Genomic DNA, 15,499 nt, shown 5'->3' with positions numbered 1-15,499 from the left:
AGAGACAGACAGCAGGGCCTCGATGCTGCTACTGCTGCTCCCCCACCCCTACCCTGAGGAGCAAGGTGGTGGGGAATCTTAAGTCTCCAATGCTGGCACCTGGGAGACTGGAAATCATTTCTCTGGTCATCCTCAAACTGCACAGGAGAAAACAGAAGAAAGAGCTTGGCTGGACCAGGGCCCCATTCCTGCTGCCCCCCTCCCGCCCCCGTAGGCAGAGGCCCACCTCTGTCAAGATGTGAAGCTAAGTTCCAACCGGAAGACCTGCCTGAAGAAGGCTACCCACCTCCACAAGTCCCTCACCTGCAGGGAACTTGCCACTCCACTCCACCGCCATTGGTTCTGATCAGTTTCACAGGCAGCTTTTAAAAAATGAGTCTTTTGGTGTGTAAAAGGGCTTCCTGGCCAGCCTGGTCTGCTCTGGCCTTGGCTTGTGACCAAAGCCCCACAGTAGGTCTCAGTCATCACAGAACATGAAAGACCAGGGGGAGGAAGGCAGAAGGTCCCGGCAAGCCTCCCTTCCCCCTGGATCACTCTTCAGCAGATCCGATCTCCTGCCCTCAACCCTACCACCTAGGGCCTCAGATGCAGAGTTGGGCTATATAAAGGGCACCTCCTAGGGGGCCCGGCAGTAGCACAGTGGCTTAAGTGCAAATGGCATGAAGCAAAGCGCAAGGACCAGAGCAAGGGTCCCGGTTCGAGCCCCGGCTCCCCACCTGTAGGGGGTGTCACTTCACAAACGGTGAAGCAGGTCTGCGGGTGTCTAACTTTCTCTCCCCCACTCTGTCTTCCCCTCCTCTCTCCATTTCTCTCTGTCCTATCCAACAACAACAGCAATAACAATAATAACAAAAAGGGAACAAAAATGGGAGGAAAAAAGAAAAGAATACTGTTGGCCCAGCAACCTGCTGAATTCACAGCCTGTTCGATTCCTTAAGACCAAACAGGTAAAAATGAGGGTGGATGGAAGCAGCAGAAGGATGAGACTGAATCTAAAAGCAGGGAAGGAGGCTTCCGAGGGTTAGTGGCAAAACACCACACACATGCACCCAGAGGCGGAAAGTACTGGACTTTCAAGCATGAGGTCCCCCCAAAACTCCAAATTCAAGCCCCAGCAGCACATGTAATGCTCTGGTTCTCTCTCATTTAAATAAATAAATAAATAACAGGTAGCTCTAAGTGAGGCTGCCAGGAACCAAGTCCAGGGGAGCTAGGTGACTTTCTGTCAACCTCTCCTACTAGAGTGTGCAGAAACACACTAGAATCTGCTACTCCGTCTTCAAGCAAAGAAACTTTAGAAAGGTCTAGCCCCGCTCCCTTAGCCTTGCAAACACTTTATGCAAAGCCCTGGATTTAAAACCAACTCTACCCTCATTCAGGCTGGGGTAGAAAACCTGGCAAAATCATTCACTTAACTTACGAGCCTCACTTTCTCTGCCTATAAAATGGGTTCACACCCTCACAACCTTGTCATGTCTAGTGAGAAACCACATTTGAAAGCATAAAGGTTAAAAATTATGAATCATACAATGAGTGCTTGCGTACACACTATCGTGAGTTGTTTCTTACTATTTCATTTGGCTAAGTCTTGTCTCTCAATAAAAACAAAAGCCCAGGGAGTCAGGTGGTAGCGTAGTAGGTTAAGCGCACATGGCGCAAAGTGCAAGGACCAGCATAAGGATCCTGACTCGAGCCCCCTGGCTCCCCACCTGCAGGGGAGTCGATTCACAGGTGAAGCATGTCTGCAGGTGTCTATATTTTTCTCTCCCTCTCTGTCTTCCCCTCCTCTCTCCATTTCTCTCTGTCCTGTCCAACAATGACATCAACAACAACAGTAATAATAACCACAACAACGATAAAACAACAAGGGCAACAAAAGGGGAAAAAAACAGCCTCCAGGAGCAGTGGATTCATGGTGCAGGCACCAAGCCCCAGCAACAACCCTGGAGGTGTGGGGGGGGAAGTCCAGTTCTAGGATTGGGGAGATAGCACAGTGGTTCTGTTAAGACTCTCATGCCTGAGACTCCAAGGACCCAGGTTCAATCTCCAGCCTCACCATAAGCCAAAATTGAGCAGTGCTCTGGTCTTCTTTCTCTTTGTGTCTTTCTCTCATTAAAATAAAACATTAAAAGGGGCGGGAGGATGCTAATCAACCTGTCGTTCATCATCTGGTATACAGGCTGGTCAATCTTAGTCAAGTTACCCTCTCTAAGCCTCAATTTCCCTGGTAAAATAGTGCCTTTCTCAAAGGCTTGACTGACAAATCATAGCCTTCTTATAGCCCTCAGGCATATTTTTTACTTATTTAGGGGAACCAAGACCTTCCAAATACTGGTTAGTTGGTTACTGGATAGAAAACAGGGCTGGGGAAATAGCATAAAGGATATGCAAAAAGACTCCCATTAATTTTTGAGGCATCAAAGGCCCCAGGTTCAATCCAACATACCACCAGAGACCAGAGCTGAGCAGTGCTCTGGAAAATGAAGGAAAGAAGTGTGTGTGTGTGTGTGTGTGTGTGTGTGTGTGTGTGTGTGTTGGGGGATGGGGGGGAGAGAAGGAAGACACAGAAGAGAAAGGCAAAGAAAAGAGAAAAAGTGACTGTAAAACAGGTAACTCTCCTTTTTTAGCTCTCATCTTCTTTCTCCCCTTCCCAGCAGGTACACTGATCACATTGCTTCCCACAGGCTTGTGAAATGCTGTCAACCAAAATAAAAGGCTCCTTTCAGAGACCCAGGGTAGCACTAGCACCTCTGTGCCCAGCCCCCTCTCTCCATGCAGCCACAAGCCTGTCAACTCACTCAGGAGCTCTTCAACTCTCCCGGGTGATCAGCCCACACACCTGACGAGGCTGCAGCTCGCTTGTGTTAAACGAGGCCATCCGCCAGAATCACATCTCACACACAGGCCACGTGCACGAAGGGTTTCTCGCTATGTCCCCCACCTCCAGGGACAGGCCTGAAGAGTACCTCACATGCTCTTCTACATGAAGAGTGGAACCCAGCCCAGAAGTCACTGGCTGCAGCCAGGCTGCAGCCAAGGACCAAGCAGATGGTTTCCAGGGTAACAGCATCCTCTGCAGGGACTCCGATTCCCATCCCTCCCATCCTTCCCCTCCCTCCCCTCCTTTCCCTCCAGCCCCTCCAGTCCCCCAACCCTCCCCCTCCGCCTCTGGAGGGGGCTAAGTCACCTTTCTGACTATTGCCAGGCAACCTACTGGGCGTGAGCTGCTCCCCTCCTGGGTGTGTGCCAGACTCCCCTCCCCACACCTCCAGTCCTGCCCCATCGGGACCACCCCTTCTGCTATCCCGGGACTGGCCCAAGGTGAAATACCAGCCCCCTCCGCCCTGGTTTATGACATTAAAGAGAAATGTCCCCAAGAATTTGGAGGAACAAGGAGAGCCTCCCCCACCACCCCCACACCAGCTTTCTGTGCTTATCTGTGATCTATTCTTAAGCAAAAGGGGGCACATGGTGCTTTTTATGAAAGCTGCCTTCTCCACTGTTTGCCTCCTGAGCGCACCCACTCACTCACCATGAACCTGGGCCCCTGACCCAGAGTAAACACTGAGCGAGAGGGAGAGGAGGTGGACATGAGAGGGAGAGGGGGCGGCCAGCAGGAACGGGGCCCTGGAGGGGGACAGCTGGCATTCATTCTCCACTTTTATTAACTAGCATTTTTGAGGTTTTTTTTTTTTTTTTTTTATTGAGCTGTAATTCTTAAACCATAAAAGTCACCCACTCCAAGTGTATGACCCGGTGGTTTTTGATGCATTCGAAAGGTTGCGTAACCACCACCACTACCTAATTCCAGAATGTTCGCATCACTGGGTGTTTTGGGTCATGTCTACGTTTGCCTTTGGGGAGTGTTCCTAGATACGCACGTATTTTGCGTGAGCAGTGGGGCTGAGGGGTGAGGCGTGCGGACACCTGGCTCCCACCTCCATGGGGGGCTGGTGGTACACACCCCACAGGAGGTTCCTAGCTTCTCTGAGCCAGTATTTGTGGAATGGGGAGGAATCGCAATGCCCACCTCGTGGGGGGCAGATGTATCTGTGCGTGCTGAGTCCTTAGAGCCTGGCACTTATAAGCACAGGCTCAGAAGGGGTGAGCTGCTGCAATCACTATGAGAAAAACTTTCCACCCTAAAAATAAGTAAATAAATAAATAAATAAATACACAGAGGGCTAAGACAGAGCTCACTCAGCTGTGAGGACATGGGTTCAAGGCCTTGATACCACATGAGGGCACCATATATGGCATTATATGAATAGTGGTGTGATGCTGTGGGTCCCTCTCCCTCTCCCCCACACTCTCCCCCCACCTCCATTATGTCTCTGTCTGAAAGGGATAGAGGGGAGTTTGCCAGGAGCAGTAGAATCGTAGTAGCCCTAGCAGCAAAAACTATACAAGTTTGTTTGTTTGTCTGTCTGTTTGTTTGTTTGCCTTCAGGGCTATTGCTGGGGCTCAGTGCCTGCACTATGAATCCATTGCTCCTAGAGGCCATTTTTTCCCCTTTTGTTGTCCTTGCTGTTTATTATTGTTGTTACTATTATTGTTGCTATTGCTGCCATTGTTGTTGGATAGGACAAAGAGAAATGGAGAGAGGAGGGGAAGACAGAGAGGGAGACCTGCTTTGTGAAGTGTTTGTGAAGTGACACCCACCCTCCTGCAGGTGGGGAGCCAGGGGCTCGAACCAGGATCCTTAAACCAGTCTTTGCTCTTGGCGCCATGCACACTTAACCCACTGTGCTACTGCCTGGCCCCGTTTGTTTTCTTTTTTAAGATAAAGACAGAAGGGAGTCGGGCTGTAGTGCAGCGGGCTAAGCGCAGGTGGCGCAAAGCACAAGGACCACATAAGGATCCCGGTTCGAACCCCAGCTCCCCACCTGCAGGGGAATCGCTTCACAGGTAGTGAAGCAGGTCTACAGGTGTCTATCTTTCTCTCCTCCTCTCTGTCTTCCCCTCCCTCTCTCCATTTCTCTCTGTCCTATCCAACAACGACAACAACAACAATAATAACTACAACAATAAAACAACAAGGGCAACAAAAGGGAATAAATAAAATAAATATTAAAAAAGAAGAAAAAAATAAAAACATATAAAAAAAAAGAGACAGAAGGAAAGAAACCACAGCACAGTGGTCTGAGAGATGGCTCAGTGGATAAAGCACTGAACTCTCAAGCATGAGGTCCTGAGTTCAACCCCAGCAGCACATGTGCCAGAGTGATGTCTGGTTCTTTCTCTCTCCTACTATATTTCTCATGAATAAATAAACAAAATCTTTTAAAAAGAAGTAAAAAAAGAAAGAAAGAAAAAGAAATCTGCAAGAAAAAATAAGAAAAGAAAACACAGACATTTTGAAATCTGCAAGAAAAAATAAGAAAAGAAACACAGACATTTTCTTCAATGCAGTGGGAGTCAGGCTTGAACCTGGGTTACGCACACAGCAAAGCAGTGAACTATTTTGCTAGCCTGCAAAAACAAAATGAAATGAAACAAAAGACCCCGTCCTGCTTCTGGTTCTGACCTGGGAAGATGACCCTGCCTGGCTGCCGGAAATTGGCACTGCTTTTTCATTCATTTGTCCGGGAGGGAACAGAAGCTGCCACCCCACCCCAGAGTGATTTACTGGAGCCCTAGGAAGGGAGAGGATGGGGTCCTGACTGTGACCCACATGCATCTCTACTTGAGCAGGCCACCCTGGCCAGGAACACGAACAGAGGGAGCTAGCCATGTGGAGTGGGAGGATGCCAGCCTCTCCCCACAGTGAGGGAAAGAGTCCAGGAGCTCGTCTGCAAGCCAGTGAGAAAGCCAGCCACATGTTCCCAGAAAGAAGAGCACCCCAAACGGCCCTGAGCCCCTGCCCTATCACTCCTAAAGATGCTGCCTCAGTCAGAATAGGTCTGAATAATTCCTCCTTAGCAAGATGCTGGGGGTCAGGGTCCAGGACTGAATCATGTGACTGAAGCATTCAGTCCAGGAAGCTGGCCCAGTCTAACAAGGCATCCTCTGCCTGTGATCTGAGGCAAGGCCTCCTTGAAGAGCCGCAGCATGCGCTATCCAAATTCCCACCAGCCAGCGGTGTCTGGGATGCGTCCAGTAGATACCCTTGGAGAACACCTCAGCCAGGCTCAGCAGCCCTTCCTGCAGAGAAGTGACCTACCAGCTACACTCAGAGGGATGAAAACAGACCAAGGAGGAAGCTCACTGAGTAGTACCAATGCACGTGGGCCAGGTCTGAGCCCAAGCACCACATGCGAGTGCCATGGCACTACAGGAAACTCTGGAGCTGTAGTATCTTTCCCTGTCCTTCCCCCTCCCCCCATCTGAATGAAAAAGTCAGCTTAGAAGTAGTGCAGGTGGCCCCCAGCTACCTACCTACACAGACACAGACACACACACACAGAGACACACACACACACTTATTATTTGATAGGAAGGAGAGAAATTGAGAGGGAAAGACACCTGTGGGAGTCAGGCAGTAGCACAGCAGATTAAGTGTATGTGACACAAAGTGCAAAGACCGGCATGAGGCTTCACAGACGATGAAGCAGGTCTGCAGGTGTCTTTCTCTCCCCCTCTGTCTTCCCCACCTCTCTCCATTTCTCTCTGTCCTATCCAACAACAACGACATCAGTAACAACAACAATAACTACAATAATAAAACAAGGGAAACAAAAGGGAAAAATAAGTAAGAAGAGAAACTGGATGAAGTCAGTGTATGAAAAAGCAAAAGCAACAGAACTGCAGGTGTCTATCTTTCTCTCTCCCTGTCTTCCCCTCCTCTCTCCATTTCTCTCTGTCCTATCCAACAACGACGACATCAATAACTACAACAATAAAACAACAAGGGCAACAAAAGGGAATAAATAAAGAAATATATATATATAAAGACACCTGTAGCACTGCTTCACCAATTGTGAAGCTTCTGCCCTGCAGATAAGCACCAGAGACTTGAACCGGGGTTCCTTTCACACACACCAGCTCCCAGAAAGCTTTGGGCAGGTTCCACAGGAAGGCAGTGCAGGTGGGCTTACTGCCTGGGAGGGCCTAGCAACTATACAAAGGTGAGGAGCTCCAGATACCCACCAGTGAGCCCCAAACAGCCCAGGACCCCAGAAAGATGAGGGGTCGCTCTGGGAAGGAGAAAGAATGAAAGGACAGTGAAGGTTGGGGGGGGGGACATAATGGGAGGGGATGTGTCCCCTGGTCTGGGGTGACTCATTGCCAGACAGCCCCCATTCCTTTGAAGTGTACACACCACACCACACACACCCTGACCTCCAGGGAAAGAGGGACTTGGCAGGAAAACCAAGGAGATCTTGGTCTCCTTTGTGACACAGCTCAGGCAACCCAGCACCCCCTCTTCTTTACCCCCAGACTGCAGCTGGCAGGTGCCCACAGTGAGGTTTATCTTGGCCTCACCTCAGGCCATTGTTATCGTGGCCTGGTGCGGCTGGCTCTCTGCCTGTCTCCTCCCCTCTGCACTTAAAGTCAGGTTTTCACAACCCCCCCCCCACAGGAGTGCAGCCTGTTACCTATGGGGGTGCAGTCAGCATTCAATGACTCCCCCCACCCCAAAGAGAGAATGCCCATGTTCTCCCACCCCTCACTAGACCAGGTTCATGCCCAGAGACACACAATAACTGCTCTGTGACAGGTCACTGACCCCAGTTAAGCTTCTACCCACAGTGGGTGGGACTCAAACCCACAGGAGGTACCAGGTCCTGTGCGACAAGTCCTGGAGCCAGGTTGACAGCTTGTGGCTGAGCGCCAGGCACCAGCCCAGGCTTTGCACTGGATCTAGGAAGTCGAGGCCCAAAGCCCAGCCACAGAACCCCAAACTGCAAGACACCCGTTTGGTTGGGTTTGTCCTGGTCACACTCAAAAGAACTAATCCACAAGGAAAGACCCAGGGGTCAGGGGCCCCTTGTATTCCCAGTTCACAAGGTCTCACCGCAGGAAATGAATTTCCAAGTTTTTAAAATATTTTATTTATAATTATAATTTATTTATTATAGAGAAATTAAGAAGTATGGGGAAGGTGGAGAAGGAGAAAGAGGGACACGTACAGACCTGCTTCACCACTCCTGCAGGTGGGGACCCAAGGACTTGTGTGTGCGCTTAACCAGGTGCACCACGGCCTGACCCCTCTACTTTTTCCTCTTGTGAACCTAACTGTGGGCCCTGTGGGATCCTGGGAGCCTCCTTCCTCATCTCCAGTCACCCCAACTGCCCTTCTTGGTCCCACCACCGTCCCTCCAACCTGGAAGATCTGTCTCAGAGGCTCAGGTCTTCTTCCTGCATGCCTCTGGCTCAGCACAGCTGGCCTTGGTGTCCATCCCCAGGCCACGCCCACCTCTCCTTCCAGCTGTCAATCATTTTGTTGTCCACACACCCACAGGGGGCAGGTTCTGAAAAGGAAGGTGCATCATCTACTGGGTGTGCAGGGCCCGAATAGGGTCCTAAGCCATGTCACCATGGCCTGGAATCCTCACAGGATGGCTATCATTTACAGGAGACACAACACTTCTGGGGTCAGTGTGCGTGTGCTGTGTAGCAAGCTGCTGGAGTTAAGCACTCTAGCATACACCTCTTCAGCCTGGACACCCAGAAGCAGAGGAAAGGTCAAGCGAGGGATTCTGCCTCAGTCTGTAGGGAAAGGACCCTGCGATCAAAAAAGTGACAAAGCATGAACCCAAACAGATGTCAGGGTGAGAGGTCAAAGGACAACAAAACTCCCAGACACTCCCTGTCGACCCTGATTGCTCTTTTGTAAATAATTTTTTAAATAGTTTATTTATTGGATAGAAAGAAACACAAATCAATAGTTATGGGAGAGATGGGGAGGAAGGGAGGGAGGAAAGGAGGGAGAGAGAGAGAGATGCAACACTTGTGAAGCCTCCCCCCACAGACCCCTAGGGGGTTTGAACCTGGGTCCTTGCACATTGTAGCATGTGTGTTCTACTTGGTGTACCACCGTCCAGCCTCTGAACTTGACCACCTTCTAAAATGAGTTTAGGCAAGGCACCACAACTCAATCTCAAAGTCTACTAGATAAAAAGTCATGAAAACTCCTCTTCCTTTGTGCATTTGTCCTGCAAAACAGATGGAACTGACTGTGCTAAGTGGAATAACTACAGTGAAAGACAACTGCCAGATGGGTTCCACACGTGTGGAATATAGATAAAGGAAACAGACTTGCAAAAATAACAATAGTAACCACACTGTCGCTTCGACCCTGTGAAGGCAATGGTGGTTATCAGAGGGGAACTCTGAGAAGTGGGGAAGTTCCATCTGGAATAATGGCACAGGACCCTGGGTGGTGGGCGCAGTAAACTGTGTGTATATATATATGTATATACCGGTGTGAAACAATCTCATAAGGTTGTAAAACAACAAAAAAAGTAAATTATTAAATCCACTTCAAAAAGTAATTTAAAATAAGGAACAGACTGCTCAAACTATTTAATATTTATCCAGCACCCACTGTCTGTGAGCAGATGCTGACTTTCCTTCATGCTATGCCACTTAATCTTCCAGACACCCACCTCAGTCAGGTAGGAACAACCCCCATCTCCCCACTGGCCCCTTCCACACCACCAGGTAAATGACTCACCCAAAGTCACACCAGCTCATTGGAGAAGGGGTCAGGCTTTCACCCCAGGGTGCCCAGAGCATGTCTATTTGCAGAAGCCCGAGAGGGGGTACGCTTCACCCCAGCCTAGAGCTGAAAGCCAAGCAAGGCGCCACACAGTCAATCAGTCGGCATCATTTCTTAAGTGCTTCCAGCAGGTATGACCTTGTGCTGGGTTCGGAGGTTCAGCAGAGGAGAGGGCAGGAGGGGCTAAGACCCTGTCCCTACAGGCGCTGGTGTACAAAACAGTGAGGTTAAGAGAACTCAGGCTAAAAGTCAACTCTCTCCTTTCTTGGGTACTACACCTCCACCAGATGCCCCTGGCCTTCCCAGTCCTAACCTCCAGGACAGAAGGAAGTTCTGCTCCCCAGGTGAACACAGCTGCAGCAGGCCCTTCCTACCTTGGTTCAACAGCCTTGGTTAACAGCCTTGGTTAGCTCTGCCAGCAAGGGTTCCAAGGTGCCAGTGAGAGTCAGGTGCCCCTCTGCCTCCCTCTCTGTGAATCAACGTGGATGCAAGACTATGATCTCAGTCCGTGCACAGCCTCCTGCCCAGGTCTCCTCTCTGTTTCAACAGTGAGTCCAGCAAATATTGCTTAAGCTCCTACACATTTCAAAAAAACAACTAAGGACTGGCACACCTGTGGGAATACACATTAAGACAGAGTCTCCAGGACCTAAGGAGGCAGAGATAATAAAATCAAACAGAAGCTGCTATTTTAGGCCAGAAAAATAGCTCACTTGGGTAGTGTGCTGCTTTACCACTTGCTGTCCCAGGTTCAAACCCACCCCCCACTGCATTGAAGGAAGCTTTGGTGTTCTGTTCCCTCTCACTTTCTCTCTACCTTCTGTTTCTATCACGGAAAAGGATGTTATTTTATTTATCTACTCTCATTGACTCCATGGGGGAAAGAGGGATTAACTCCTTTCTATAACTGAGATACTAGAGCCAGGGAGACATTATGCATAATGGTTATGCAAATAACTCTCAAACCAGAGGCTCTAAGGAAACGAGGTTTAATTCCCAGCACCATCATTAAGCCAGAGCTGTGTAGTGCTCTGGTTAAAAAGAAAAGAAACTATGGAGACTCGGAGAATTAACTTGCCCCAAAGCAGTCACAAGGCTGAAAAAACATAGGTTGAGGATGCTCCTCAAAGTCCGTTCCCTCTCCAGCCTGCCTGCCACTTACCACACACATGGTAAAGGTATGAGAGAATGAAGTGGGGGCATGATCAACTAGAAAATACAGGCATACAGGTCAGCTACTACCCCCCAACACACACACACACACACACACACACACACACACACACACAGTAGCAACAGAGCTCAGTTCCAAAAGATCAGGAAGAGGGTGCACTTGGTTAAGTGTGCATAGTAGTAAGTGCAAGGAACTGAGCAAGGGACATGGGTTTGAACGCTGCTCCCTACCTGCAGAGGGGACAAAGATCTGCAGACAGAGGTCTGTCTCTTCTTCCCCTCTCAATTTCTCTCTGTCCCATACGGATAGAAAAAGGGAAAAAATGGCCACCAGGAGCAGTGGATTTGTAGTGCCGGCAGTGAGACCCAGCAACTGGAGGCAAAAAAAAAAAAGTCAGGAAGATTCTGAGGCCAGTCAAGTCCTCCATCTGGAGGCAGAGATCAGTCTACCATATGAGGAAGGGACCAGCCCCAGTCAACACTCAGTGCAGGTATCCAAGTCACACCTCCTACAAAGGCCTTGTGGTCACAGGAAGTCCTAACTACCAGCATAGAATTTACTCATTTTGTCTGATCCTGGGGCAGGCCCTGTGCCCTCAGAGTCAGGGCAGCAAAGAGCCTCATAAACAGAGAGGAGACAACAGGCACCCCAGAAGGTCCAACTGTCTCCTGTGCTGTGTGCTCACCACCAGGAACTAGGCCTGGCATGGAGGAAGTACTCAAAAAGTAGCTGCTGAGTAATCTAGTAAAAGCTCAGAGAGTGAAATGACTTGCCCAGAGTCTCAGAGACAATCATGGTTGCACCAGGGCTAAGGACTCCTGCCTCTCATCCAGTGGCCGCTGGGTCTTAGTGCACTCACTGCCTTCGCTCCCCAGTACCCTCACACTCCTGCCTCAGTGGAGAATGGCCAGCCTCTGCCCCACCCTCATGGGCTCTGGTCCCACTCAACCCAGAAGTCAGCAGGGAGGGTGTCAAAAGCCATGAGGAGGGGCTGGGTGGTGCCACATCTGGTTAAGTGCACACTTTACAATGCACAAGAACCCAGGTTCAAGTCCCCAATCCCCACCTGCAGGGGAGTTTCACAAGCTGTGAGGCAGTGCTGTGTCTCCTTTGAGTCATCCTTCCCTCTCAATTTGTCTCGATCCAAACAAAACAAAACAAAACAAACAAAACAAAGTCATGAGGTGCTTTCAATGCAACCTTCCAGGTGGACTGCCACCCTTTTATACTTATTATTACTACTAGATTTCACTTATTAACAAGAACCAGAGCATCACCCTGGTACGTGCACTGCCAGGGATCAAACTCAGGACCTCATACATGAGAGACTCCAATTCCACTGAGCTACTCCTGGACCACCCTACCACCACCTCAGAGCCCCGGATGCATCTACAGTGGATTAAATGGAGGCCAGTGTAAGGTGACAGAGACGATAAATGGCAGGGGGTTAAGGGAGAAAAACTCAGGAAACCAATATATTCCAGGTCAGACCCAGAGCTTTTGCTCCCTGGCTTCCTCAACCGAACCAGAGCTCCACACAGACTTGGAATACCAGGCCCAGCTTTCCTACCTTCCAGTAAGGAGAGGATGGCACCGCCTGCCTGCCACACCCAACCCATCAGGCAGCAGCTGGGACTCTGGGCAGGTCAAGCCCTCCTCTGCTACTCATTTCAGGACACAGAGTTGTGCCACCTTAACAACTAAAGCAATACACCAGCTGAAATGAGAACAGTACCTACCGGACACACCGCAGCCTGGACTGTTGAGGTTGCCCTACATGACAAAACTCCCCAGGTAACCCTGCCCCACCCCTGCTGCTGGCCATAGGCCTGGTGTATAACCACCACCCAGAGTTTTAGGAGCCCAAAGATATACAGAGAAACACACACACACACACACACACATACACGAGAATGTTTTCCCCTCCCCCAACTACATTTAATACACTCATTCATTTGTTTTTGTTTTACTACATTAGCAGTTTATTATAAAAGGATACCAAACTCAAAAACAGCAAGATAGAAATGGAACTTCTGTATCATCTCCACTGGGTCATCAAATCATCAAATGATGTTCACTAATACAGAAGCTCGCTACACCTATTCTTTGAGGTTTTTTTCCCCTTTATTGGGAGATTAATGTTTTACATTTGACAGTAAATATACAACAGTTCGTACATGCATAACATTTCTCAGTTTTCCACATAACAAATACATCCCCCACACATTCATTCATTCATTCATTCATTCAGAATACTGAACACCATGTGATGGTCCAGTGCTCAGCGGTGGGAAGATAAGTGTCCACCCCCCAGTCCCATGGTCCTTAGAAAGATCTGATTACTGGATGGTTCTATACCTTCCAAGGCACAAGCAGGGCCTCCTCTTTTACCCACAATGAAAACACCCAAGACACCTCGATCTGGCCCCTCCTTGTCAACATATTCCAGATTATTATTTAAAAAAAAAAAAATCTTCACCTGGTAATAAGCTCTCTCCCTTGTCTCACCCCCAAAAGCATCTCCAAATTATCCGATAAATTCTCAGCATCACCAGCAACACAGTGATCTGGGGGAGATTATAAATCTGGTAAGTAAAGGGTTGTCTCACTTCTTGGGTGTTTGAGCAACTGCCACACTGGGAAAAAGTCAGCTCAGAGCCCTAGGAAGGTCCCAGCGGCTGCACAGGGACCTCTGGACAGGGCTGGGTTCAGAAGCCCCAGGGCAGGGCCCTCAGGTGGTGAGAGGAAGCCTTTTGTGCGTGTGTTTTAAATTACCTCTGCTAGTCTGATGAAGTGAGTAAAAGGGCCCCGTGTGTTGGGGTTGAGGATTCCTGAGTGAGCTAATACAGGATGCCTTTGGCTGAAAAAAAAAAAAAAGCTTTCAATCGGCTCCCTAAATCCCCCCCCCTTTAAGTTTAAAAAAGGGAATGAGCGTTACCATTTTTGGACATGAGTGCTCTCCCTCAAGCCCAGCCCTAACCGCACTATCCAGAGGGACGCGCCATCCTGCCCCCCCCCTCCATTCCCAGATCGGCAGGGCGGGGTGGAGGGGGGGTGAGCGACCGGATGGAAGCGGGCAGCGGGGGAGGGAGGGGACATGCTCAGGGTACGTGGCCGCCGGGGGCAAGAGCTCACCGCTCCAGCAGGAAGCAGAGGCAAACGTAGGGCGCCCTCCCCAGCCACAAAAGTGTTTTCTGACCTCTTCCTGCCACCGGCCAGTGTGCCCAGATCCCAGCTCGGATCGCAGCCGGGGTGACCGAGCGCAAACTCACCGGCGGAATTCCCAATTACAGACACCCCTCACCCTAAGCACCCCCTGGAGACAAGCGCTCACCCGGGAGCCCCTCGACTCGGATCCCACTGAAACCGCGCGGGGGCCGGAGGCACAGGATGGAGACGCGGAGCCACCAACACTCCCCAAGTGAAGCAATAAAACCTTTAGCCAATCCGGACCCCGCCTCCCAAGGGCTTGCTGGGGAACCCACCGGGGGCCCCGGGGTGCTCTGCCCCAGCCCCGCGCCAGAAGGCTCCCATCCGGGGAGACCCCGAGGCGGCTGCTGGGCTGCGGGGCCGGGAGGCGGGTCAGGGCGCACAGCCCCCTCCAGGTGCCCGGCTCAGGGAGCGCGTCGCCGCCGCTCGCCATCTGGAGAGGCGGCCAGAGGCGAGGAAAGAAGGCGAAATCGATCCGAGCCGACAGCCGCCCGCCCAGCCGGATCGCTCAGCCGCAGCCCCGGACCACCGCCCTCGCGCCCTGCCCATGCGAGGACCCAGCGGCGCCGGCCGGGTGGCCAGGACTCTCAAACCCCAAGCCAACCTGCGCGCCCGCGGCACCACATCCGGAGCTCGGGTTCCAGGGCAGGGACACCCCCACTCCCGCTCGGCGCCCGTAACCCAACACCCTAGCTCGCGGCGCCCCCCCACCCCTCCCCGGGGCGCCCGGAACCCGTGCTGGGAACCCGGCGTGCGGCGGCCCGGGCCGGGGGCGCTGCTCACCTTCCTCTGCTGCTTCTCCCAAGCCGGATCGAGAAGCAGGTCCCGGTCCCAGTCCTCCTCGGGCTGCATGTAGTCGTTAGTCTGCTGGGAATCATAATGGTCCATGATGGAGCGAGCGCGCGTGCCGGGGCGGGCGGGCTTCCTCCACCTTCTCTCCGGGCGCCGAGGCTGCGGTGGCTGCTGCCCGCGGGGGCGCGGGAGGCGCGGCCGGGCGGAGCGGGGTTGGGCTGGCGAGGCGGAGCTGTCTGCCCTGCGCGCGGTTCTGCCGCGGCGCTCGCGAGTGGCGGCAGCTGGGGCTGGCGGAGGGGCCGCAGGCGGGCGGGCTGGCGCTGGGGTAGGTCTCCGCGCACACTGAGCGCGGCCGGCAAGCTCGCGCTGCCGAGCCCGGGCGGGCGGGGGCGGGTGGGGGCGGGCCGGTGGTCGGGGCCGGGCCCTTCCGAGGCTCTCCATTGGCCAGACCCACTCGCCCAAACTTCCCCTTCCTCGCCTCTCATTGGGAATTCCTGGCATCCATCAGCCGGGCGGCGGCGCATAGGTGGCCCGGGCACCCCCTTCCCAAGCCGACGCCCCCGCCCACTCCCGGGGCCCCCCACTCCCCCTCAGCTCATGTGACACCGACTTAAGCAGAACGGGACCCAAGCAGGGGCGCCTCCGCCGGCCGGGCACTG

General features: G+C 51.9%; 1 protein-coding gene across 3 annotated transcripts in view; it reads right to left on the bottom strand.

Annotated features, from left to right (window-relative positions):
• Positions 1 to 15,227, bottom strand: part of ACTN1 (actinin alpha 1) — a 102,879-nt gene extending 87,652 nt beyond the window's left edge. For 2 of the 3 annotated variants that reach the window (XM_007535328.3, XM_007535329.3), the window contains exon 1: positions 14,832 to 15,226. In XM_007535328.3, the coding sequence (XP_007535390.1) occupies positions 14,832 to 14,936 (105 nt within the window). In that variant the 5' untranslated portion in view covers positions 14,937 to 15,226. Of the gene's footprint in view, positions 1 to 14,831 lie in introns of all 3 variants that reach the window. The other variant, XM_007535327.3, reaches the window with a different exon arrangement.
• Between the last annotated feature and the right edge of the window lie 272 nt (positions 15,228 to 15,499).

This window comes from Erinaceus europaeus, chromosome 16 (assembly GCF_950295315.1).
Source record: "Erinaceus europaeus chromosome 16, mEriEur2.1, whole genome shotgun sequence".
Taxonomy (NCBI): Eukaryota; Metazoa; Chordata; class Mammalia; order Eulipotyphla; family Erinaceidae; genus Erinaceus; species Erinaceus europaeus.
Note: the sequence above shows the minus strand (reverse complement) of the source record. Positions and strands in the feature narration are given on the sequence as shown.